Below are 26,923 nucleotides of genomic sequence, written 5' to 3'. Positions count from 1 at the left end.
GCCTGCCTGATGCGCTCAAAGACCTTTTCCAGGTGGAGTAGGTGTTCGGGCCAGGAGTCTGAAAAAATGGCCACATCATCGAGGTAGGCAACTGCAAATTCTCCCAGTCCAGCTAGTAGACCATCTACCAGCCTCTGGAAGGTGGCGGGTGCATTTCGAAGGCCGAAAGGAAGGACATTGAATTCATACACCCCCGCATGGGTGACGAAGGCTGACCTCTCCTTGGCAGGTTCATCTAGCGGTACTTGCCAGTACCCCTTGGTTAAGTCTATTGTAGAGATGAACTGGGCACGTCCCAACTTTTCCAATAGCTCATCAGTACGTGGCATCGGATAGTTGTCCGGACGAGTTACAGCATTTAGCTTACGGTAGTCCACGCAAAAGCGTATTTCCCCATCTGGTTTGGGTACCAGAACCACTGGAGATGCCCATGCACTGGTAGATGGGCGGATTATACCCATCTGTAGCATGTTCTGGATCTCCCGTTCTATAGCAGCTTGGGCATGAGGAGACACCCGGTAGGGTGGGGTTCTGTATCAATGGAGTGGTATGCCCGTTCAGTCCGTCCTGGGGTGGCTGAGAACAATGGGGCGAAGCTAGTGCACAGCTCCTTGATTTGTTGCCGCTGCAGACGTTCCAGGGTGGTTGAGAGGTTCACCTCTTCCACGCCACCGTCTTTTTTTCCGTCGTAGTAGACACCGTCAGGCCACTCAGCATCATCTCCCTGGACTGTAAACTGACAAACCTGTAAGTCTCTGGAATAGAAAGGCTTGAGAGAATTAACATGGTACACTTTAGGCTTTAGTGAGGAATTGGGAAATGCTATGAGGTAGTTTACAGCTCCCAGGCGCTCTTGGACCGTGAATGGCCCTTCCCATGATGCTTCCATCTTATGGGCCTGTTGCGCCTTCAAGACCATAACCTGGTCTCCTACCTTGAAGGAACGTTCTCTGGCATGTCTGTCATACCAGGCCTTTTGCTCTTCTTGAGCATCCTTTAGGTTCTCTCTAGCAAGGGCTAAAGAGTGTCGGAGGGTGCTTTGTAGGTTGCTTACAAAGTCCAGAATGTTAGTTCCTGGAGAAGGCGTAAACCCCTCCCATTGCTGCTTCACCAACTGTAATGGCCCCTTAACCTCGTGACCATACACAAGTTCAAATGGTGAAAACCCTAAACTGGGATGTGGTACAGCCCTGTAGGCAAACAGCAACTGCTGCAACACTAGGTCCCAATTATTGGAGAATTCGTTGATGAATTTTCTTATCATGGCCCCCAAAGTTCCATTGAACCTTTCCACCAGGCCATTGGTTTGATGGTGGTACGGGGTGGCAACCAAGTGATTCACCCCATGAGTTTCCCACAGTTTTTCCATGGTCCCTGCCAGGAAATTAGACCCTGAATCTGTAAGGATGTCGGAGGGCCAACCTACCCTGGCAAAGATGTCTGTTAGGGCCAGGCATACAGTGTTAGCCCTGGTGTTGCCTAGAGCTACTGCTTCTGGCCATCGGGTAGCAAAGTCCACTAAAGTCAGTACATACTGCTTTCCTCTGGGCGTCTTTTTTGGGAAAGGGCCCAGAATATCCACAGCTACTCGCTGAAATGGGACCTCAATTATGGGGAGTGGCTGGAGAGGGGCCTTGACCTGGTCTTGAGGCTTACCTACTCTTTGGCATACCTCACAAGACCGGACATACTTGGCAACATCCTTGCCCATCCCCTCCCAGTGGAAGGACTTCCCCAACCGGTCCTTGGTTCTGTTCACCCCAGCATGGCCACTGGGATGATCATGGGCTAAGCTTAAGAGCTTCTCCCGGTACTTAGTTGGAACCACCAACTGTTTTTGCGGCTGCCATTCTTCCCGGTGTCCACCAGAAATAATTTCCTTGTATAAAAGTCCTTGGTCTATAACAAACCGGGATCGATTTGAAGAGCTGAGAGGCGGTGGGGTGCTCCGTGCCGCCGCCCACGCTTTCTGAAGGCTGTCATCTGCTTCCTGCTCAGCCTGGAACTGTTCCCTTGAGGCTGGGGTCACCAGTTTTTCCTCAGACTGTGGACTTGGGCTTGGTCCCTCTGGAAGCGATGTAGGTGATGGGGTTGTTTCCGTTGCTGGTGAACCGCTCTCCGCTGGTGCACCTGAGGGTATTTCAGGCTCTGGCTGAGCCTTTTGGGTATGGCTGTCTTTTGCTTCTGCCAGTTCTGGCTTGCTGGCGCCCTCTGGCGTTGAGTTTGAAGATGTGGTTGCACTTGCTGGTGCTGGTTGCTGTTCCAGTTCCGGGCCTGGGACTGGAGATGCTGTGGCTGTTTCAGTGGTAGGCATGGAATCCGGGTCCACTACCTCTGTCTGGGTCTTTGGTAACACAGACGGGGCCTCTGTGGACGGCTCAGGAACAGGAATGGGTCTGGAAGCTTGCCTGGTTTGGCTACGGGTAACCATTCCCACTCTCTTGGCCCGCCTCACCTGGTTGGCCAAGTCTTCCCCCAGTAGCATGGGGATAGGATAATTGTCATAGACTGCAAAAGTCCACATTCCTGACCAGCCTTTGTACTGGACAGGCAGTTGAGCTGTAGGCAAGTCTACAGCTTGTGACATGAAGGGGTAAATTGTAACTTTGGCCTTTGGGTTGATGAATTTGGGGTCAACGAAGGATTGGTGGATAGCAGACACTTGTGCCCCCGTGTCTCTCCACGCAGTAACCTTCTTTCCGCCCACTCTCAAATTTTCCCTTCGCTCCAAGGGTATTTGAGAGGCATCCGGGCCTGGGGATCTTTGGTGTGATGGTGGTGTAATGAATTGCACTCGCATGGTGTTCTTGGGACAGTTGGCCTTGATATGTCCCGGTTCATTACACTTAAAGCATCTTCCATCTGATGGGTCACTGGGCCGAGGTGAGTTACTGGAGACTGGTGAGGTTGAAGAGTAGGGTATCTGTGGCTTTACTTGGGTGGTATGGAGGGTCTTTGGCTGTCCTCGGTTGTAGGGTTTATGGTCTGTGTGCCCCCTGGGGTAATCGTTCCCCTTGACAGTAGCTTTTTTGCTTTCTGCCAGTTCCATCCATTTGGCTCCAATCTCCCCCGCCTCAGCGATAGTTTTGGGATTTCTATCTTGTATGTACCGTGTGATGTCTTCAGGAACACCATCCAAGAACTGCTCCATTTGTATGAGGAGGTTCACTTCTTCCAAGGTTTGAATGTTGTTTCCTGTTAACCAGGCCTCATAGTTTTTTGCAATGTAGTAGGCGTGTTTGGGAAATGACACCTCTGGTTTCCATTTTTGGGTTCTGAAGCGCCGACGGGCATGATCTGGGGTTATCCCCATCCTGTATCTGGCCTTGGTTTGAAAAAGTTTATAGTCATTCATTTGCGGCTTGGGCATTTCAGCTGCCACCTCTGCTAAAGGTCCACTGAGGTGTGGCCTTAATTCTACCATGTACTGGTCTTCGGGGATGCTGTACCCAAGACAGGCTCTTTCAAAATTTTCCAAGAAGGCCTCGGTGTCATCACCTGCCTTGTAGGTGGGAAATTTCCTGTGCTGTGGAGCAAGACTTGGCGCCGGGTTGTTAGGGTTGGCTGGCACATGCAGCCCAGCTTTTGCCATCTCCAGTTCATGTTTTCTCTGTTTTTCCTTCTCTTCGTTCTCTTTTTGTTGTTTTTCCATTTCTCGGCGGTGGGCCACCTCTTCTTCTTCTAGTTTTCTTTTGTGTGCTGCCTCTTGGGCTGCCTGTTCTCTTTGGAAGGCTGCCAGTTTGAGGCTTTCTTCCTTTTCTTTCATCTCCATCTGTCGCCTGTGTTCAGCGTCTTTGATTTGTTCTTCGGCGTCAATCTTTGCCTTAGAAGTCATGGTTCCTGTTTTCTTGTGTTGGGGTGCCCTCCGGTGTTTATTTTCTGAACTGCAGGCTCTCTGTTGCCTCCTGAAGTCTGCCTAGCAACAGTGCTTTTTTCCTTTTCTCTCTCTAGCTAATGTTCAATTAAGGGAAACCAGAAAAACCACTTTATCTGCATGCATATAAGTGCTGGTACTTGCCTCCTAATGGGAGGGCTATTGCATGACAAAAGACCCTTAACAGTCTTCTCGCTTAACATGCAAACCACAAACTGCTAGAGAGAGCAGAAAAAAAAAATTCTCTCTGGTTCCCTTTTAAAACCAAACTGTTTCTCTCTGCTAAAAAGCCCTTAGCAGAGAAAAGAAAAATATAATATTCCTACTGGCTTCTGGATTCTGTCTATATCCCACCGCTGCCACCATGTTATAACCTTATTCCCAGATCTGGACCTTAGCGTCCAAAATATGGGGGTTAGCATGAAAACCTCCAAGCTTAGTTACCAGCTTGGACCTGGTACCTGCTGCCACCACCCAAAAAATTAGAGTGTTTTGGGGCACTCTGGTCCCACTGAAAAACCTTCCCTGGGGACCCAAGACCCAAATCCCTTGAGTCTCACAACAAAGGGAAATAATCCTTTTTCCCTTCCCCCCTCCAGATGCTCCTGGAGAGATACCCAGACACAAGCTCTGTGAAACTACGCAGAGTGATTCCCCCTCTCCGTTCCCAATCCTGGAACAAAAGCACTTTCCTCTTCACCCAGAGGAAATGCCAAATCAGGCTAGCAATCCAACACACAGCTCTCCCCTTGATTTCTTCCTCCCACCAATTCCCTGGTGAGTACAGACTTAATTTCCCTGAAGTAAAGAAAAACTCCAACAGGTCTTAAAAGAAAACTTTATATAAAAAAGAAAGAAAAAATACAAATGTTCTCTCTGTATTAAGATGATACAACACAGGGTCAATTGCTTAAAAGAATATTGAATAAACAGCCTTATTCAAAAAGAATACAAATCAAAGCATTCCAGCACTTATATTCATGCAAATACCAAAGAAAAGAAACCATAGAACTTACTATCTGATCTCTTTGTCCTTACACTTAGAAACAGAAGACTAGAAAATAGAACTACTTCTCCAAAGCTCAGAGGAAACAGGCAGACAGACAAAAGACTCAGACACACACTTCCCTCCACCCAAAGTTGAAAAAATCCGGTTTCCTGATTGGTTCTCTGGTCAGGTGTTTCAGGTGAAAGAGACATTAACCCTTAGCTATCTGTTTATGACAGAAGTACCCTAATCTTCCCCTTTGAGCTTCTGTATAACTATCAGCTGTATCGAATGAGAGAGGCCTGGTGACACACCCCATCGAGAACCCAGGGACTCTTGCAGTATATCCTGCATTTTCAGGTGCCCTTACGAAAGAAAATCTGCAGATGGCTCAAGGATCCCAGGAGAGATACTACAATCAGGGGGTCTGGGTCCCCAATTTGAGCCCAGGGACAGGGTGCTCCTACTTTTCCCTAAGAGGAGCATAGTGCAAGAACGTGACATGCTACCAGAACAGATGGGAGAGCTTTTATTAGTAGGAGGATGCAAAAGCCTTGTGCCTTTTGCTAAAGTGCACCCAGAAACCAAGGGTTTGGAAGCTGTGTTATCAATGGAGGTAGCAGATGATAACCGCATTGATATGAAAATTAGCAATGAAATCTCCCCTGAAGCTCAGGCTATTAAAGTGTCCACTGCAGCAAGGACGAGTGTTCTGCTGGAAGTTCAGAGCGAATGAGGAAAGTCCCAGAACTTCTGAGAGAGTCTCCTTTATTCCTCTGCAGCAGAGGGAAGCTGCATGCTTGCAGGGGTAGGGGTGGTTGAGACAAGCTCCTGTCCCAGAGCAGAAGGCAAAGGTTCCTCACATGGGGAGGAGAGTCTATTGCCTGTCTGGGAGAGAAATGTCCATGTTACAGCTAATTCAGGGACAAACACAGTGCTAGGGGGAATAGGAAGATGTGTCCCAGAGGGTAGCCCAGAGAAGGATGATGGACTCGTAGAAACCACTGAGGAGGTGCAGGAGGGTTACTTTGACACTGTAGCAGGAGGCAACACCACCTCAGAAAGGGCGGGGGTGGAGCAGCTCTCAGTGACACAACTGTCCAGTCTGTTAGCTGTGAGCCCTTCACAGCTGAGCAGGGGATAGATCCGACCCTAGAGAGCACAGGGGTTTGTGTCCTGGGGAAGAAGAGAAGGAAACTGGGGGAAAGGAATAGTGGGAGAAGAGGAAACTAGCTATGGGAATAAAGGGAAACAAGAAGACTTTTTATCAATACATTAGAAGCAAGAGGAAGACCAAGGACAGGGTAGGCCCACTGCTCAATGAGGAGGGGGAAACAGTAACGGGAGACTTGGAAATGGCAGAGATGCTTAATGACTTCTTTGTTTCGGTCTTCACTGAGAAGTCTGAAGGAATGTCTAGTATAGTGATTGCTTACGGGAAGCGGGTAGGTTTAGAAGATAAAATAAAAAAAGAGCAAGTTAAAAATCACTTAGAAAAGTTAGATGCCTGCAAGTCACCAGGGCCTGATGAAATGCATCCTAGAATACTCAAGGAGTTAATAGAGGAGGTATCTGAGCCTCTAGCTATTATCTTTGGGAAATCATGGGAGATGGGGGAGATTCCAGAAGACTGGAAGGGTGCAAATATAGTGCCCATCTATAAAAAGGGAAATAAAAACAACCCAGGAAACTACAGACCAGTTAGTTTAAGTTCTGTGCCAGGGAAGATAATGGAGCAGGTAATTAAAGAAATCATCTGCAAACACTTGGAAGGTGGTAAGGTGATAGGGAATAGCCAGCATGGATTTGTAAAGAACAAATCATGTCAAACTAATCTGATAGCGTTCTTTGATAGGATAACGAGCCTTGTGGATAAGGGAGAAGCGGTGGATGTGATATACCTAGACTTTAGTAAGGCATTTGATACGGTCTTGCATGATATTCTTATAGATAAACTAGGAAAGTACAATTTAGATGGGGCTACTACAAGGTGGGTGCATAACTGGCTGGATAACCGTACTCAGAGAGTAGTTGTTAACGGCTCCCAATCCTGCTGGAAAAGTATAACAAGTGGGGTTCCGCAGGGATCTGTTTTGGGACCGGCTCTGTTCAATATCTTCATCAGCGATTTAGATGTTGGCATAGAAAGTACGCTTATTAAGTTTGCGGACGATACCAAACTGGGAGGGATTGCAACTGCTTTGGAGGATAAGGTCAAAATTCAAAATGATCTGGACAAATTGGAGAAATGGTCTGAGGTAAACAGGATGAAGTTCAATAAAGATAAATGCAAAGTGCTCCACTTAGGAAGGAACAATCAGTTTCACACATCAGAATGGGAAGAGACTGTCTAGGAAGGAGTATGGCAGAAAGAGATCTAGGGGTCATAGTAGACCACAAGCTTAATATGAGTCAACAGTGTGATACTATTGCAAAAAAAGCAAAAGTGATTCTGAGATGCATTAACAGGTGTGTTGTAAACAAGACACAAGAAGTCATTCTTCCACTTTACTCTGCGCTGGTTAGGCCTCAACTGGAGTATTGTGTCCAGTTCTGGGCACCGCATTTCAAGAAAGATGTAGAGAAATTGGAGTGGGTCCAGAGAAGAACAACAAGAATGATTAAAGGTCTTGAGAACATGACCTATGAAGGAAGGGTGAAGGAATTGGGTTTGTTTAGTTTGGAAAAGAGAAGACTGAGAGGGGACATGATAGCAGTTTTCAGGTATCTAAAAGGGTGTCATCAGGAGGAGGGAGAAAACTTGTTCACCTTAGCCTCCAATGATAGAACAAGAAGCAATGGGCTTAAACTGCAGCAAGGGAGATTTAGATTGGACATTAGGAAAAAGTTCCTAACTGTCAGGGTAGTTAAACACTGGAATAGATTGCCTAGGGAAGTTGTGGAATCTCCATCTCTGGAGATATTTAAGAGTAGGTTAGATAAATGTCTATTAGGGATGGTCTAGACAGTATTTGGTCCTGCCATGAGGGCAGGGGACTGGACTCGATGACCTCTCGAGGTCCCTTCCAGTCCTAGAGTCTATGAGTCTATGAGAATGTCTCCTGACTGGTCACTGGAGAGAGGATACCCAGAACAGAATGGCTAGTTTATCATCTCTGCACCCAGGTACCGAACCTGAGGCTTTGAGAGGAAACTGTGTAATGGACCTCCAGGAGGGCAGCAGTCACACAGCTGACCTCTCAGGGATGGTGGTAGGGGTGACAGAGAATACTCTAATCCAGGTCCAAATTTGTCAGGACTTCATTCCCGATGATTTTTTGAAAATGAACTCTGTCTCTTTAAGACAGGATGTGGATCCTACTGAAGAAATGATTGTCTGTGAAAATGCCAGTGACCCACCTGACAGAGGGGAGGAGGTCATTACCTGAGCTGGTAGGCAGAGCATTGCAGAGAGCTCAACAGTAACCATATTCCAGTTTGCACCCCAGGAAACTCTGTCACACACACCTAATGGGTGAATCCATTTCCCTCTTCTGAAGCCTTCATTTAGTGACAGAGAGTCTGTGGTTAAGGCAGAAAAATCAGGACTTGTGGGATCAGTTTGTCATTCTCTTGCTGGCCTTCACCAAGTCGTCACCCTTTGTCTCAGTTTACCTACCTTTGTATTGAGGATATGATCATAGTCACTTTCCTTTGCTAGGTGTTTTGAAGCCCCTTCAGTGAAGGGTTCTGCACAGTGATGATAGTTATGATGAGAATTATTGATTTCTGATCCCTTAGTGACAGCGCTGTGTGTCTCCAGAAAATGCTCATGTCTCCCCTCAGTCATCATTCTCCAGATCTGCCTGTCTACTATCCAACCTGGCATCCTGGCCATTTACAGGGTATAGACATCTACACATTGTCCTGAGCTTTCTTCCTAGTCAGCAATGATTTTAAAATATAAACACATACACTGTGCGGCCAATTGCTCTCTGACTCAGCACAGAGCCCGAATGTTCTCACCTCCCTTTGGGAAGGTCCATTAATTACTGTTTACTCCTAAAGCTGGATAAAGAGCACAGAAGCACATAGATGGAAACAGAGACATATGCTAGAGTGTCTCCAGTCTCCAGCATGTTTACATCCAGATGTCACTTGTCCCACAGAGGCCAAGTGGAGTCCACGGAGATTGCACAGAGCTATATAATAAGCAGTTCATACACAGTGTTGGCTCTTGGCGTGGGATGCTGCTGCAGATCCTGGCGTGAGAGAGGTGTTGGACATGGCTATCTGAGAGGGATTCCCAAGGAAGACATTTCTGCCTCAGGATTCACAGGTACCATCTCTTGCTGAGGAGCTCACCTACTCAGTAAACCTAGTGCAACACTGGTGAATGGGATAGAGAGAGTAACTCTATTGTGCTTTTCACACTGCACAGCCATTAAATATCCCAGGACCTTTGCCACAGGGGATGTGTTTAATCCACTATGGTGGGTCAAAATGTCACTCTTTTTTGTGTACCACCACCTGCCCCAGCTGATTGTCCCCAGCTCCTAGGTGGCTGCATTTCGGTGGCACAGGTGATCCTTCAGGATGAAAAGTGTTAGGAGATGTACAATACAAGCTCAAATTCTTAGTCTGTGGCCCATAATTTGCTCAGTCCCTACTAAGGCAAAAATTCCCCTTGGAGTAAGAGCTGATTAAAGATCTCAGGAGCCAGCTGTGTGTTAATGTGGAGACACTGTCACCTCCTCTGGCATTTCAGGGCTCTGATTGTTAACGTAAGACCATAAGAATGGCCATAATGGGTCAGGCCACAGGTCCATCTAGCTCATATCCTGTCCTCGGACAGTGGCCAGTGCCAGGTGCCCCAGAGGGAATGAACAGAACAGGAAATCATCAAGTGATCCATCCCTTGTCGTCCATTTCCAGCTTCTGGCAAACAGAGACTAGGTGCACCATCCCTGCTCCTCCTGGCTAATAGCCATTGATGGACCTATCCTCCGTGAACTTATTGAGTTCTTTTTTGAACCCTGTTATAGTCTTGGCCTTCACAATTTCCTAAGGCAGGGAGTTCCACAGGCTGACTGTGCACTGAGTGAAGAAATACTTCCTTTTGTTTGTTTGTTTGAAACCTGCTGCCTATTAATTCCATTGGGTGACCCCTAGTTCTTGTGTTATGAGAAGTAGTAAACAACACTTCCTTATCTACTTTCTCTACACCAGTCATGATTTTATAGACCTCAGTCATATCTTCCCTTAATCGTCTCATTTCCAAGCTGAAAAGTCTCAGTCTTATTAATCTCTCCCCATATAGAAACCGTTCCATACCCCTAATAATTTTTGTTGCCCCTTTCTGAACCTTCTCCAATTCGAATACATCTTGATATGGGGCACACACATCTGCATGCAGTATTAAAGATATGGGCGTACCATGGATTTATATAGAGGCAATGAGATATTTTCTATCCTATTCTCTACCCCTTTCTTAATGATTCCCAGCATTCTGTTCACTTCTTCACCTGCTGCTCCACATTGAGTGGATGTTCTCAGAGAATTGTCCACAATGACTCTGAGATCTCTTTTTTCAGTGGTAACAGCTAATTTAGACCCCATCATTTTATACATATAGTTGGGGTTCTGCTTTCCAATGTGCATTATGTTGCATTTATCAACATTTAATTTCATCTGCCATTTGGTTGCCCAGTCACCCAGTTTTGAGAGACTGGCTCCCAGCCCCTTCCACGAATCCCTTTCCCCTCCCAGCAGAAACCAGGCATCCTGCGTTCCAGTTTCTTCTCTCTTCAAGCACCCGGAATCCACTCTGGAGGATTTACAGATTCTCTACGTCCTTTTTTATACAGCAGCGTCCAAGGTTGGATACAGTACTCCAGCTGTGGCCTAAGCAGAGCTGAACAGAGCGGTACGATCACTTACTGAGACTTGCACGTTATGCGTCCACTAATACAACCTAACATTGCATTTGTCTTTTCTGAAACGGCAAGAAAAACCCACTCCCTTGAGAGATGTAGCTATATCAACCTAACCCCCATGTGGACAGCATAGGGTTGATGGACAAATCATTCCATTAACCTTGCTATCACATCCCAGGGAGGTGGATTACACCCTGCCATCGGTGTAAGCAGTGTCTACAACTGAAGTGCTATGGCAGCACCACTGCAGCAATTCAAGTGTAGACAAGCCCTCCAGCAGGTCTCCCAGAAAAGCATCCAGTCTGTGTCGGCAGACATTGTGAGTTGGAGAATCCACCACTTCCCTTCGCAGTTTGTTCCAATGGTTAATCACCCTCAGTGCTAAACCTTTGCCCCTTATTTCCAACTGGAACTTGTCTGGCTTCAGCTTTTAGCCATTGGGCCTTGCTCTTCCATTCTCTGCTAGATCACAGAGCCAGTTATGACTATTTAGGATAAATAGTGGAAGCTCCTTAAATCTCTCAGTAGCCAGCATTTTCTGCAGCTTCCAATTATTTACGTGACGCTTTCCTGCACCTTCTCCAATTTTTCAACATTGTTTTATAAATGTAAATCCCCAGTCTGGACAGTCAGTTTTCACTAATGCCATGGACAGAGGTAAAATCCTTCCACGGCTCCAACTCACCAACACCTGTTTACACATGCAGGGATCGCATCAGCCCTTTTGGCCATAGCCTGAAACTGGGAGCTCCACAGTGACTGTTAAATCCTTTCCGAACCTCCATTCACTGACAAATTGGCCATTGACATCTGCTTTCTTAGATCTGTCAGTTAGCCAGTTTTTAGTCCATTTAAAGTATGCTGAACTGGTACTGTAGAGTGTTCATTATTTTCCCCTACAAAATCAAGTGTCTCAGAGAAATCAGAGTCTATGGCATCTGCACGGTTCCCTTGATAAGCCAAACACACTCTCATTAAGGGATAAATTCAGTTTTATTTGACAAGACTGATTATCCATACATCATGTTATTGACGGGCATTAATTATATTCCAAACTTTTTTGAACTAATCGAATATCAGCTTTTTCATTATTTCTTATCTTGTCAAAGCTTTTTTCTCAACATTACCTTTATTTTTTATAATTTACTTTTAACAGACACCTGTCCTGCATTTGATTCTTTCTTTATTTCTTGCTTGCTTGCTTTCTGCTGCCTGAATGTGGATTTCTGGCTCACAAGGAGCTGTCTGATTGATTGGTCAGTTCATAACTCTGTTGTTCAACAGTTGATGCTAATGGACTGGAAAGTATTTCATCTCCTAATGTGAGCTTCTTTCCAAATGCAGAACAAAACTATCTCTTGAACACATCTACCTTTTCTCCAACATAGACAAGTTTCTTTTCTCCCTGTAGGGATCATCCTAAAGGTTTTCAAGGGTTTCTTTCGTACATCATATACTTAATAACCTCCTTTTTCTGATCCTTAGCTCCACCAATCATCGATATTTCCATGATATTTTAATGCCCCTCATTAATTTTCATAACTTCCAATTTGTATTGTTTCCTATCTATTTTCCCTTTTCCCCTTTTGTTATATATTACTCCCCCTGCCTAATTTCTGCCTTCTATTTAATAAACTCCCAATTTTCATTCACATTTTCTTGTCTACATTTTTCCTCTCAATCAATTCTGCTGATAATTTGCCTTAGTTATCTGGAATTAGCCCTTGTGAAGCACAAAGTGTTTATAGATATTACCAGCAGGGAACTTTCTTTCTTTGTCCATTTCAATGTAATCATTTCAATTCTTTATTTTCCTCTCCTCTATCATATCTTCCTTCTTTGACTCTTTCCTAAACAGTTCTTGACCTTTCAGTCTGTCCACAAAGGACAGGCTACACCATTCCAATAGCCTGTCTCAGAAACCCCTTTTTATCAGCTGCATCCTTTATGGACACTGGGTGACCAAAACTCAGCGTGTGTGCAGAGTAGGTTATTGTCCATCCTATTCCTTATGTATCCCAAGATTGTCTTTGTTTTGGCCACTGTTGCAAAGGAGCATGTGTTTCCATGGAACTGCTCGAAATGACACTGTGATCTTTTCCCTGAGGTCTATTCTTGTTGGGGTGTTTCCCCCTGCACATGTCTTGCCAAAGGTTTGCATTTTAACTACACTCTGATTTTGAGGTACTGGGTGAATGTGGAACTCCCTACAGCATGCACTTTCTAGCCTGGCTTTCATTGCAGTAAGGAACAATAATGCTGTCATAAACAGACAGTCCAGAGTTAATTCCTCTTTTAACTGTAAAGGGTTAAGAAGTTCACTTAGCCTAGCTGACACCTGGCCAGAGGAACCAATGGTGGGACAAGATGTTTTCAAAGAGGGAGGAGGGAAATCAGTCTTTGTCTGTTCAGAAAAGTTTGTGCAGAAGTAGAGGATCCAGGAATCAGCCATCAAACATTTCTTAAAAGTCGTACATGTTTAAAAAAGGTCTGTATTAAATAATGTTTATTTTCTTTTGTGACTTCATTTTGTATAGAGGGGGAATCAAATTGGGTTTCTTTGTGTAACTAAGGTTTTGCCTAGAGGGACATCCTCTGTGTTTTGAATCTGTTGTCTGTGAGAGTAGCTTGCTTGCTAATCTCACAGACGTTTTCCTTTCATCCTTCTTCTTTAACTAAAAGTCTTCTTTTAAGAACCTGATTGATTTTTCCTTGTTTTAACATCCAAGGGGGTTTTTGATCTTGGCTCACCAGGAACTGGTGGGAGGTGAATCAGTCTCAGTCCTGCCACGAAAAGGGGGATAAAGACTGGGGAAATATTTTGGGGAGAATATAGAGTTTCCAAATGACTCTCCCATAAATGTTTGTTTAAACTATTTGATGGCGGTAGCTGCTAGATCTAAACTGTTAAGTAAGCTTAGGGGTTATCTCATGCAGGTCCCCACATCTGTACCCTAAAGTTCAGAGTAGGGGGTGACAGCTTGGCAAATGTATAACCAGTATCCACACTCATTTTATTCCTGCGGGTACCTATTAATGTTTCCCACATCACAACACATTATTGACACATGGAGCAGCATAAAATATGGAATTGGCATTAGAGGGTCATTTCTTCATAATTCATTTTTCTCAATAATTAAAATGTCATTTTTCTGTGTGAAGAGTGACCAATCAGCTTCACCCACGAGAACAGCCTCCAATAGTGCATGTAGTGTCATATATTAATATTGTCTTTCCACCCAGGCATTTGTATTGTGACCATCAGCCTAAAGCCTGGGCACATACAAGAAGTCCGGAGAACATACGGCACATGCAGGAGAGACCGTTCTGCCTCAGAGTTGGACACCTTCTCCCCTACTCCATGTCAGATTCCAACACAACCGATTTCACCAACCCCTCCACCTTCATCCTGCTGGGTATTCCTGGCCTGGAGGTGGCCCACGTCTGGATCTCCATCCCCTTCTGCACCATGTACGTCATAGCCATCCTGGGGAACTTCACCATCCTGTTCATTGTGAAGATGGAGTCGAGCCTACATGGCCCCATGTACTATTTCCTCTGCTTGCTGGCTGTCACCGACCTGGTCGTGTCTACGTCCATCCTGCCCAAAATGCTGAGCATCTTCTGGTTCAGTGCTAGGGAGATCAGTTTCAGTGCCTGCCTCACCCAGCTGTATGTCTTTCACTCCTTCTCAGTGATAGAGTCAGGAATCTTCGTGGCCATGGCTTTTGATCGCTATGTGGCCATTTGTGATCCCCTGAGACATGCAACCACACTGACAAACCCTGTGGTGGCTAAGATCAGCCTGGCCGTGGTGCTGCGTGGCAGCATGCTCATATTACCCTACCCCTTCCTGTTGAAGCGGTGGCCATATTGCAGAACCAACATCATCCCTCAGCCATACTGTGCCCACATGGCCGTATTGAAGCTGGCCTGTGCCGACATCCGCATCAGCAGTTACTATGGCCTCTTTGTACTATTCTGTGTGATGGGTCTAGATGTCATTTTTATTATTTTGTCCTATACTCAGATCCTCAGGGCCATCTTCTCCCTCCCCACAAAGGATGCTCGTCTCAAGACTTTGGGCACCTGTAGCTCCCACCTATGTTCCATCTTAGTGTTTTACATCCCAGGTCTATTCTTCTCTCTCTCTTACCGGTTTCAACAGAATGTGCCCCTTCATTTCCATGTTCTCATTGTCAATGTGTACTACCTGATGCCCTCCATGCTGAATCCCATCATCTACGGGGTGAGGACCAAACAGATCCGGGGCAGGGTGCTCCGGCTCTTTACTCTTAAAGGGACTTAAAGTTTTATCCTGACACTCTGACTGAGTCTGTGCAGAGATGGCTGGTGACATGGTGCTGTACCCTTTTTCTGAATCACTTACTGGGCAGTCAGAGAGACATTAAACCCTGTCCTGACCTTACTGTGTATTGTCAGCTTTGGAATCAGTCTGGGTACAGTTCATTAACACCTAGGGTTTCCACCTTTCAATATTTGGTAACTGAACTCTTGAGTCTCCTGCACCGTCTCTTACTATTCCCTCAAGGCTCTGCCCCAAATTTCTGCTCACTTAAGAACATAAGAACAGCTACACTGGGTCAGACCAAAGGTCCATCCAGCCCAGTATCCTGTCTTCCCACAGTAGCCAATGCCAGGTGCCCCAGAGGGAGCGAACCTAACAAGTAATGATCAAGTGATCTCTCTCCTGCCATCCATCTCCATCATCTGACAAACAGAGGCTAGGGACACCTTTCCTTACCCATCCTGGCTAACAGCCATTAATGGACTTAACCACCAGGAATTTATCCAGTTCTCTTTTAAATTTTGTTCTAGTTCTAGCCTTCACAGTATCCTCTGGCAAGGAGTTCCACAAGCTGACTGTGCACTGTGTGAAGAAGAATTTCCTTTTATTTGTTTTAAACCTGCTGCCCATTAATTTCATTTGGTGGCCCCTAGTTTGTATATTATGGGAACAAGTAAATAACTTTTTCTTATTCAGTTTCTCCACATCACTCATGATTTTATATACCTCTTTTCTTTAATCCTCTGAACATTTTCTAATGCCAGTATATCTTTTTTGAGATGAGAAGACCACAGTGTTCACAATGTTGACGTACCATGGATTTATATAAGGGCAATAAGATGTTCTCCGTCTTATTCTCTATCCCTTTTTTAATATTTGGGGTTATTTTTTCCAACGTGCATCACTTTACACATAGGAAAAAACGTCTCCGTTTCCCTTCCTCCATCACCCACTGGATCAGCTCTGACTCCTCCCCCCCCAACTGGGCTCACCCTGCCGTAGGGCTGGGAAGGAGCTTGCAGTGAGTGCAGTGGGGACCCAGCTCTGGGGCCCACAGGCCACTCAGCAGCAGAGAGGGAAGCCAGGAAGCCCCACACAAATAGCTGAGGCTTGGGAGCAGAGCTGTGAGGCAGGCAGGTAAGGCTGTGCACCGGACAGCTTGTGAGCCCTGACCCTCGCCTACCAATTCCTGAGGGCAGAGACCTTTGTCTGCCTTATTTCTTTAGCTTTCAGCTCCTCTTTGTCCCTCCCTTCTGGGGGCCTGTATCAGACAGGATTCCTGCAATGGGTGTGGGCCGGGAGCTCTTTGTTATCCAAACTTTGGTGCACAAATGAGTCTTTAAAATGTATTGTTCTAAAAAATCAAAGCAGCGCAGACTGCCTGAGTCCATTTCAGGTGATAGCTAAAGTTTGCCACTTTTGCCCTCTTTTTCGCTTGTTAAGGATAGAGAAGTGTTGCAGCCGCATAAGCAATGTAGTTGTCTAAACAATATCTTCTGTGTGAAGTAATGGTACCTCTCCTCTCCCTTCTCTTCCCCAGCTACCAGGGCCGGTGCAAGGACATTTTGCGCCCTAGGAGAAACTTCCATCTTGAACTCCCCCCCCCAAAAAAAGAAAAATCACATACTTTATACACAATACACTGTCAAGAAATTGTGCCCCAGACCTTTTTTTTTTATCTGCCATGAGGCTGCATCAACTGTAAACGAAAAAAAAATGAAATTTTATTCCTATCAGTCCTTTTTCTTGTTCACTATTAAAAGTAAAGGATAGAGAATGCATGTCACTTACTATAATTAACTATTTGAATTTCATCAACTGTTTGACGTAAATATTGATTAAGAGATCAAGATGACTTTCCCTTAAAATTAAGCAATGTTGATTGTAATCAGAAATACACCTTTTTTAGTCACGTATACGTCCTTCCTTCATATCAAAATCTGACTGGGAGTGCTGCCTAACTAGCCATGCACCTCCAAATGATTAAAAACATCAAATGGTACAAACTCAATTTGAATGAAAAATTCCATTTTCTAACTAAATAGGTCACACACACTCAAATGGTTGCCAAGTGCTCTCTGTGGTGGTATGTTCATCTGCTCTAAATGCCTACTAACTTCCCTGTGAAAATAATCTTTGACTTTGATCCAATGAAAGCAGGATGGAAAAGCTCCCCCCCAAGAAGACCTAAGACATGATGGCTGGATGACATAAACAGACACTTGTCCCTCACAGGCACTAACTCATAACATGCCAATTGTGCTCAGGACAGAACATCACAGAGGAATATTATGCATTCAGTGGTCTCTACACTGGCCAAGCAACAGCTCGACAACTAACCTAACCAGTCCATCCAACTTTTTTGACTGCTTCTTGGGCACTGGTGAGGGGTAATGGTGCCAGACTGAGCCCGGTGATGGGTGCGGTACAAGTCCACAAACCGAGGCAAGGTGCTGGGCCTAGAGTCCTGCTGAGACTGCTGTCCTGCACCAAGTGGAGCACAGCCTCCATGAGGAGAAAACTCAAATAAATATCACGCTCCTTCTGCACGATTCCCCCAAGCACTTCTTCAGGCAGCTGCTATGGGGGTCACTCACAGGCTTAGGCCTGCCTGTTGCAGGCAAAACACAGCAGCAGGGCTTAAAACTCAGACAGGACTGCCCAGAGGATTCAGGGGGCCTTGGGCAAAGCAAAATTGGGGGCCTTTTCCATAAAACATTTGCAATACTATAGTAACATGTATTAGGAAATGTAAAAAATAACTAGTGAAATACATTCAAAAATTAACTTGTAATAATTTGAAAATACACTAAATACATTATTTAAAAACAATAAAAGCTGTAATGGTCTGGGTATCTGCTAGGGTGGGGCTATGGCAGCTGTATAACAGAGGGAGCACCTCATGATCAGAGGTTTAGAGATGTCTAGAGCCCCTGACTATCTTGGCTAATTGCTATTTATGGACCTCCAGGAACTTACCTAATTCTTTTTGGATCAGTTATAGTTTTGGCCTTCACAACGCCTCGTGGCAATGAGCTCCACAGGCTGTGCGTTGTGTGGAAAAGTGCTTTCTTTTGTTTGTTTGAAACCTGCAGCATATTAAATTCATAGGTGACCCCTGGCTCATGTGAAGGGGTAGATAACACTTCCATGCTTACTTCTGCCACATGACCCCTGATTTTGTAGACATCTATTCTAACCCCCCTTTGCCATCTCTTTTCCCAGCTGAACAGTCCTGATCATTTTAATCTCTCTTCTTCTGCTAGCTGTTCCATACCTTTACATAGTTTTTGTTATTCCTCTCTGTCCTTTTGCTAATTCAAATGAACCTTTTTTGAGATGGGGCAACCAGAACTGCACACAGTATTTAAGGTGTGGGAACATCATGGATTTAACTAGAGGCAATATATTTGCTGTCTATTTATTTATGCCTTTCTTAATGGTTCCGAACATTCTCTTCATTTTTTGATTGCTGCGGCACATTGAGCAGGAGCTGTCAGAGAACTATCCACAATGACTCCAAGATCTCTCTCTTGAGAGGTAACAGCTAATGCAGAGCCATCATTTTGTATGTTTAGTTGGGATGATGTTTTCCACTGTGCGTTACTTTGCACTTAGCAGCACAGTCAAAGCTGATTCCCCACTCTGGCACTTTGAGTGCAGAAGATAGGGGCCCACAAGGACTCTAAAGAATAATACTTGCCACTTCAGGCTTGTATTAAACTCCCAAGGTTACATAGGCCCCTGGTTTTGGGTAGTAGTGTTCCCACCACTCAAGTGCAGAACCCCTTTGAGAGCCCAGGTAGACTCAGGTTGGAATTCCTTCCTGTGGGGCACCCTCAAGCTCTTTCACCTCCCCTCTGGGGAAGAGCCGAGAAAAGGAAAAGAAACAGAAATCAGCTGTTTCCACCAGCTGAACCTGGAATCCTTTCTTCCTCTGAGTAGTTAACTAAAAACACATGCACAGACCCTCTTAACCTCCTAAGACACAGGAATCCAATCATGTTCTTAAAAAAGGTAAATTTTATTTAAAAAAAAGAAAGAAAACACATCTGGATAATCAGGCTGTTGCTAGATATTAAAGGAGCAACTGATAGGGATTAAACACCAAGAATGACTTTCCTGGGGTCCAGCTTAAGAGTTACAAAAGAAAACAAAAGTACCTGTGTTAGCACAGAGGAATCCACAAGCCCAAAATTAAGAGGTAAAACTCATTGTGTCGAGCTAAACATTTTCTGTCCTATTTATATATATCTGTAGTTCCAAATGAGCAATTCCAGAGATAAATGATGAATTTTTATACCTGGTCCAAGATTCTTACAGCATATCTGCTGCTCTGTCTCTCCAGCCGGGAGAGCAACCACACAGACACAGAGGGGAAGGTTTGTTTTGTTTTTTTCCCCCAATTTTAAAAGTTTCTAGTATTCCTATTGGCTCTTTTGGTCAGGTGCCAACTCACTTCCTCTTACCTAAGCATTTCAGTGAGACTTCTTAACCCGTTACAGGTAAGGCAAGTAGAATACCACTACTAAGAAGAATTTCTATAGCTAACTGGCTAGGTGGCCATAAAAAAATGCTTCCCCTCTCCTCATTTTCCAAAAACGCTGACTTTTATCTGCCATTTTTCTGCCCAGTTGCAAAGTTTTGTGAGATCCCTTTGTAATTCTTTGCAGTCTGCTTTGGACTTCACTATCTTGAGTAATTTTGCATCATCTGCAAATTTTGCCACCTCACTGTACAAGTCTTTTTTCAGATCATTTATGAATATGTTGAATAGAAATTGTGCCACTACTGACTGACGCCTAGGGGACACCACTATTTACCTCTCTCCCTTCAGAAAATTGACCATTTAGTCCTACCCTTTGTTTCCTATCTTTTAACCAGTTACTGATCCAGGACAGAACCTTCCTTCTTACCCCATGACAGCTTACTTTTCTTAAGAGCCTTTGGTGAAGGAACTTGTCAAAGGCTTTCTGAAATACAAGTACACTATGTGCCATGGATCACCTTTGACCACATATTTGTTCCCCCCTCAAAGTATTGTAATAGAATGGTGAGGCATGATTTCCTTTTGAAATGCTGTGTTGATTCTACGCCAACAAATCATGTTCAACTATGTGGCTGATAATTCTGCTCTTTACTAGAGCTTGATCCAATTTGCTTGGTGCTGAAGTTAGGTCTGTATTGCCAGTATCACCTCTGGAGCCTATTTTTAAAATCATCTTCACACCTGATGTGCACAGAAAGGTCATTTTCCCTAAAGCTTGTTACATCCCCCCTCTATGAATACATTCTGCACCTCCCAAGGGGGTTCTGACGCTCCCTGTTTGAAAATCTCTGGATTAGATAATCTATTCACTCCTTCCGGCTTTTAATTTTATGCTTCGATGAATCATTGTCTTGGCTGCAACTTGAATAAGTTGCTATTGTTAATATTAAAGGAATTCAAGGATAGATGCTCATCAAGAAGAATTCTGATTGTCACGGTAAAACAAGGATATATGGTCTCTTTACCCTCCTGTCTCTGGAGGAATCTCATAATTGTTCCACTCTTTGAACTGGGAACAATAACCCATCTATGCTAAATGCTTCTCACCATGCACATCTGGCAGCATTCCTCTGTTTCTTCCCTTATGGTGCTTGTGACCAGCACTATACAGTCACCCCAGCCTTCCTAAAACAAACAGGTTTATTAACAATCAGAAAAAAAGCGTTAGGAAAAGTTGTTAAAAAATAACCGTGGGGCTCCGAGCAATGGCTCTGGATCCCTGAGCAGCCCTTACCATGGCCCAGCTCTGGCTTCTTTCCTGAAGAGAGGTTGGAGTCTCAGGTAAAGAGAAGGAGCAGGAGTGGGGTATTGGGGGATGGGATGGGGCAGAGAAGGGAACTCAAATAAGAATAGGAGCATAGTTGGGGGTCACAGAGGGGTGGGGCTTCTGCTTGTGTCCCGCTTTTTCCCTTTGAAAAGGTGATCACTTTACAGTGAATGGGCTTGGCTGGGCTAGGAGCTAGCTGTGCTTCTGTGTGCAAGCTGAGTCCCATTTCTGCCCCTTTGCATTGCTAGGGCAGCACAAACAGAGGGGACAAAGAGGGAATCTGGGTCTGTGTCTCTTGACAGGGCTCCTGTGTGTCTGACCCTCATTCACACATCACTTTTGGAATGTATTTATCTTCTCATTACCTCTATAAGGAAGGCAGGGCTATTATCCACCTCTACAGACACCATACTGGATCAGACCAAAGGTCCATCTAGTCCAGTATCCTGTCTTCAGATAGTGACTAGTGCCAGGTTCCCCAGAGAGAATGAACAGAACAGGTAATCATCAAGTAATCCATCCCCTGTCGCTCATGCCCAGCTTCTGACAAACAAAGGCTAAGAACACCACCCCTGTCCATCCTGGCTAATAGCCATTGAGGGACCTATCCTCCATGAATTTATCTAGTTCTTTTTTGGACCCTGTTATAGATTTGGCCTTCACAACATCTTGTGGGTTCCAGGACTAGCAGCTACAAGAAGCAGTCCTTTATGGTGTCAAGAAACTATCTCTGCATCCCATCCTGAAATTACATGTACCGAGTCGATATGGAGACAGTAGAAATTCCCCATTATTATTATTGATTTTTTAATAGCCTCCTTTATCTCCCTGAGCATTTTACAGTCACTATCACCATCCTGAGTAGGTGGTCATTAATATATCTCTACTGCTATATTCTTATTATTAGCGCACAGAAAGTCCACCCATAGAAACTCTATGGTACAGTTTGGTTCATTTACGATTTTGTTTCATTTGATTGTACACTTCCTTTCACATATAGTGCCACTCCCCCACCAGCATGACCTGTTCTCTTCTTTCAATAGATTTTGTGCCCTGGTATTACTGTGTCTCATTGATCATCCTTATTCCACCAAGTTTCTGTGATGTCTATTATATCAATACCCTCATTTAATATGAGGCACTCTAGTTCACCCATCTAATTATTTAGTTTTCTGAATTACATGATGAAATTGCATGAGGCTTTTTTTTTCATTTGTTTCTCAACAGATCCTACCTGTATTTTATCATCTTCCATCCTCTCCTCCTTACCAGGTCATAGAGAATCTCCATTAGTCTTTTCTCCCTAACAGATGTCATTGTCCAAACGACATGCTCCTCTGCACCTGTCAGCTTTATTCCAGCCATTAGTTTAAAAACTGCTCCACGAGTTACTTAATGTGAAGCACCAGCAATCTGGTTCCATTTTGGCGTAGGTGGAGCCCATCCTTCCTGTATAGGCTCCCTCATTCACAAAAGTTTCCCCATTTCCTAATAACATATGCAGCATTGCTCTCCCTCGGTGGCATTACAGTCAGACAAGGGTAGACTCATCAGGTGCACAGTGCACAGTCATCAATGAGAGAGGAACTACCTAAATGACTGCACCTGGGGCTCCTGCTTTAATCATGTCTCTGACACAACTCAGTCACATGCACCTGGCTGAGGCCACAGGGAAAGAGGGGTGACTGTGTCACTTAAGTATCTCCTTAGCACAGCTGGTGCAGTCCCATGGATCAGGCAGTACCCAGAGTGCTCAGGAAGGGTGAGGACTGGAACTGCAAAACACCTCTCAGCTATTTCCCTGGCTCATGGATGTTTAACCAGAGACAGAAAGATGACAGGGGAGGTATAATGGGAAACAACATCCACGTCCCTTCTCTTTATTGACTCTATCAAGAGGAATTCTAAGGTTGGAGCAGGCACCAATACAGCTCTTTATAAGCAAACATCACACTGGTCCACTGGCTCTCAATGAACACAGACACATTGTAAAAACTGTTACCTCCAGTGGTCTCCTTCCCCAATGTGCTAGCCTACCTCACCAGCCCCTCTCCCATTCTTCCAGACTTTATACATGTCTGAACCTCTCTTTACAGAGTGGAGTTCACTAGATCTCATCATCTTTGATGTAACATCCTGAATAGAATAGGTGGTCGTGGCCCATGTTTTTCATCTCCCATGTCACTGGAGCTGGAGCTAAGTGATGAACTGACCCTTCACTTGAAGAACATCCTGATTATCCTAGCAGAAAGGTGTTGGCTTTTCACACTATACACAATTGGGTTCATAAGTGGTGGGACAAACAGAGAGATGTAGCCCAGGAAAAGATTGAGCAGTCGAGGAGAGGTCTTCCAATATCCGTGTATCAGACCCAAGCCAATCCGTGGTGCGTAGAAGAGGAGGACAGCACAGAGGTGGGAGACACATGTGTTCAGGGCTCTAAGAAACTCCACATTGGACATGACTTTCAGCACTGTTTTGAGGATCATAACATATGAGAGGAAGATGAACAGTGGATCCAACCCTACCACTGTAACTATAAGAAAGAAGCCATAGATGTAGTTGACTGTGATGTCCGCACAAGCCATCTTAATAACATCCTGGTGCAGGCAGTAGCAATGGGAGAGGACATTGGCTTGACAATATTGTAACCGTTTAAGGATAAAGGGGAGTGGGAATATTAAAGACACCCCTCTTAGCACAAACACCAGTCCCATCTTTCCTATTCTTGGGAGGGTTAAGATAGAAGCATATCTCAGTGGGTTACAGATAGCAACAAAGCGATCAAAGGCCATCAACAGGAGTACCGACGACTCAATGAATGAAAGTGAGTGGATGAAGAACAGCTGGGCAAAACAAGCATCCAGACTGATCTCCCTAGAGTTAAACAAGAATATACCCAGTGTTGTAGGCATGGTGGCTATTGACAAGGCAAGGTCTGTGATAGCCAACATGGAAAGAAAAATGTACATAGGTTCATGGAGACTTGGATCTGTTTTTACAATGAACAGAATGACTGAATTTCCTACTATTGAAATAACATATACTAAGCAGAAGAGGATAGAGATCCAGAGATGGACGTCTTCCTGCCCAGGTATCCCTGTGAGAAGGAACACTGCAGAGCTGAATTTGGTGTCATTGACAGCTGACATAACATCCTGGGCAAGTCCAGGGAGTTTTGAAATATTCGTCCTGAAAGGAAAAAAACCCATGAGACTAGATAATATTTAATGAGACGTCTTTCTGACCTCAGTACAAGAGACTCCCAGGAGCTTAAGGAAGATAAGCTAAAGCATGGTCTTGGATTTACACCATCAATAGGAACATAGGCATTGCCAGACTAGATCAGACCTGTAGTCCATCTGGCCTTGAATCAAATGCCCTGTAGCAGATGGTTCAGAAGAAAGTGAAAGAATCCCTGAAATAGGCAGCTATGAGATAATCTGCTCCCAAGGAAAGTTTCTCCCCGAGGCCCACTAATTAGACATATATTGTAGTATAAATTAGGCATGTTTAAAGCCCTTCTAAAAGCTTTTCTGTTAAGTCCTCACAACTGTAATTGGATTTTCTGCTTATCCATATAAACATCCAGTCCCTGTTTGAAACCTGCTAAGTTCTTGGGCCCACTGATATCTTGCGGTTGGGAATTCGGCAGGCTACTTGAGTGCTGTGTGATTTTACAGTTGTGATCTTTCCACTGACAACCTTTCTGGCCCTCCATTTTGGAGTGCGGCTCATTGTACCATGACATGTGTGTAAACACATGGCAAGTGCATAGTGAAAACAGTCATTGTATTTATCTGTCCTGCATTGAAGCTGTTTGTTAATGTGTTTCCGTTATGGGAAGAGGATAAGAAGGCAAGGGAAGGCAGCCTGCTCTCGGTCTGGTGCTTAGGCTCATGCCTGGGTCTGCATGGCTGCCCAGCACCCACGCTCTAGGGCCAGAAAGGCTGGGGCTGCGCTGCACACTGTGGGGTGGGGAAGACTGGGAAGCTTGGGGTGCTCCAGGCCTGTGGCACTAGTCTGGGGCACAGCCTGTTGCTGCTGTGGGGGGGCCGGCCTGACTCCATGGGGGGGGGAGGTTGTGGAAGGGGCGGGGCCTTGGGTAGAAGGGGCAAGGCTGGGGGTTTGCCTGCCCCAGGAGGGGATTCACCACCATGCATGATTTCCTTGCCTAATTTATATATAGATAATTTTCTCCACTCCTCAGGTTCTATATTATGCATTTTCTCTTTGCAGTAGACGGATGAATTCTTAGGGCCAGGTTCTTATTTCAGGAATAATGACTTCAACTGCATCACTCCAGATTTACATGTGTAAATACAATCAGAACCAGTCCTTATTAATTTTCTCTACCAAATACTCTCAGTGATACTCTCTGACCTAGAAGAATCCCTCCAAGAGAAGCTAAAGTGCTTTGTCTGGCCAAAGCTGACTGACTCCAAGGAGTTTGATCATCCAACAGGCTTCATTTTATCCTCACAGGACCTGCATCCTCTCCCCATGCAAGGGTCTGTAGATATTTGGCAAGTTACAAGCTAACATAGTCAGATTGACAGGGGAGGGGTTGGCATCACAAATGGGCAAACAGTGCAAACACTAGGTTCACACTAATATCCAGCTGAGGGTGCAAGTTTCTTCAGCCATGCTCATGTATGAGATGATAGGTGTAAATTACATACAACCCTTACTACACTCCCCTTTCCTGCACCTTAGCTTTACTCTTTGCTTCTTTGCTGAAACACTGACCAGCGGTTCAGTTCTCTTAGGACTTCTTAAAAGGTATTGCAGAGTGATTGAGCGCACATCCCTGAATATAAGTGTTAGAAACAGGTTTTGGTCGGTTGCCAGGAGGCAGTATCATATAACTGTTCACTGAACACAGAGTTAATAACACAGAGCATTGCAAACAGTATGTGGAGCACTTCTGAAATACTTTCGAAAGATAAAACTATTAAGTAGTAAACTTTCCACTTTTCCTTCCTGTAGAGACTCCAACAACTTTGGTGCTGGATTTCGATATACCTGCATGTCATGAAATTTTGATTTGTAATATTTGCATTACAATGAAAAGTGTTGGCATAACATTTACACATCTGTACTTTAGTCCACACATGTGAACCCATTCTTTCCCCTCTGATCTCCTTTCAGAGATGATTTCTCAGGATAGAATGTGACTTACAATATAGTGTCAGTCAGCTGGATGTCTTCAGAACCTAAACAGCAAAGAAAAGTCTAGTAGCTCATCTGTCCTTCTGTTAACAGCTGACTGGTTCCCCTCAATCTATAGCCTATATCTAGAGGTTACAGGGAGGGGGGATAGCTCAGTGATTTGAGCATTGGCCTGATAATCCCAGTGTTGTGAGTTTAGTCCTTGAGGGGGCCACTTAGGTATCTGGTGCAAAATCAGTACTTGGTCCTGCTAAGTAAAGGCAGGGGGCTGGACTCAATGACCCTTCAGGGTTCCTTTCAGTTCTAGGAGATGGGTATATCTCCATTATTATTTATTATTACTGGGATCAGTATGGAAAATATTCATTCCCTGAGCTCTCACTCTCTTGTACAGAGTAATCCCAGCACACAATGAGGGTTTGCAGGAAGTGGATTTCAAAGTCAAATGCATCAGTAATCACAGAAATAGAACTTCATTTCACACATGAAACTAGTCTATTTCTCTCTCTCTCTCTCTCTCTCTCTCTCTCTCTCTCTCTCCATCTACGTCTTGTATTGATAAAATTAATAGCACCTGGGTATGTCATACTGTCAGACATGTAGCTGAGCTGCCATAAGGAATGTGTATGTTAAACCCACTTGTTGGGCTGTTTGCTGTAGAGCTACATTGGGTTAACTATTGAGGTGCTGATGTTATGGCTATATTGGCTGCAACCATTGTGGCTCTTCTCAGTTTAATAGCAGGTTGCTGGGAAACAAGCAGGAAGGGAAACAACAGCTCAGGAAAAGCCATTGCTCAGTAACCACCTTAGGGAGGTTGAGAGACAACACAGGAGCTACAAGCTGGGAAGAGCCTATTTCTGGGCTCCAGCCACATCACACAGCTTG

General features: G+C 44.7%; 2 protein-coding genes across 2 annotated transcripts; one reads left to right on the top strand and one right to left on the bottom strand.

The window, feature by feature from the left end:
* Positions 1 to 14,099: 14,099 nt before the first annotated feature.
* LOC115641975 (olfactory receptor 52B2-like) lies at positions 14,100 to 15,047 on the top strand. Its single transcript, XM_030545315.1, has one exon. It carries the CDS (start codon positions 14,100 to 14,102, stop codon positions 15,045 to 15,047), a length of 948 nt encoding a protein of 315 aa, XP_030401175.1.
* Positions 15,048 to 23,079: 8,032 nt separating this feature from the next.
* LOC115641986 (olfactory receptor 51G2-like) lies at positions 23,080 to 24,015 on the bottom strand. The gene has a single exon (XM_030545322.1). The coding sequence runs from the start codon at positions 24,013 to 24,015 to the stop codon at positions 23,080 to 23,082; it is 936 nt and encodes a 311-aa protein (XP_030401182.1).
* Between the last annotated feature and the right edge of the window lie 2,908 nt (positions 24,016 to 26,923).

Source organism: Gopherus evgoodei, unplaced genomic scaffold (assembly GCF_007399415.2).
Source record: "Gopherus evgoodei ecotype Sinaloan lineage unplaced genomic scaffold, rGopEvg1_v1.p scaffold_36_arrow_ctg1, whole genome shotgun sequence".
NCBI classification, from domain to species: Eukaryota; Metazoa; Chordata; order Testudines; family Testudinidae; genus Gopherus; species Gopherus evgoodei.
This window is presented reverse-complemented; position numbering and strand designations above follow the sequence as displayed.

Bases quoted from the DNA above. Each gene is read 5' to 3' on its own strand.
- LOC115641975 (XM_030545315.1), top strand. From the start codon at position 14,100: ATGTCAGATTCCAACACAACCGATTTCACCAACCCCTCCACCTTCATC.
- LOC115641986 (XM_030545322.1), bottom strand. From the start codon at position 24,015: ATGTCAGCTGTCAATGACACCAAATTCAGCTCTGCAGTGTTCCTTCTC.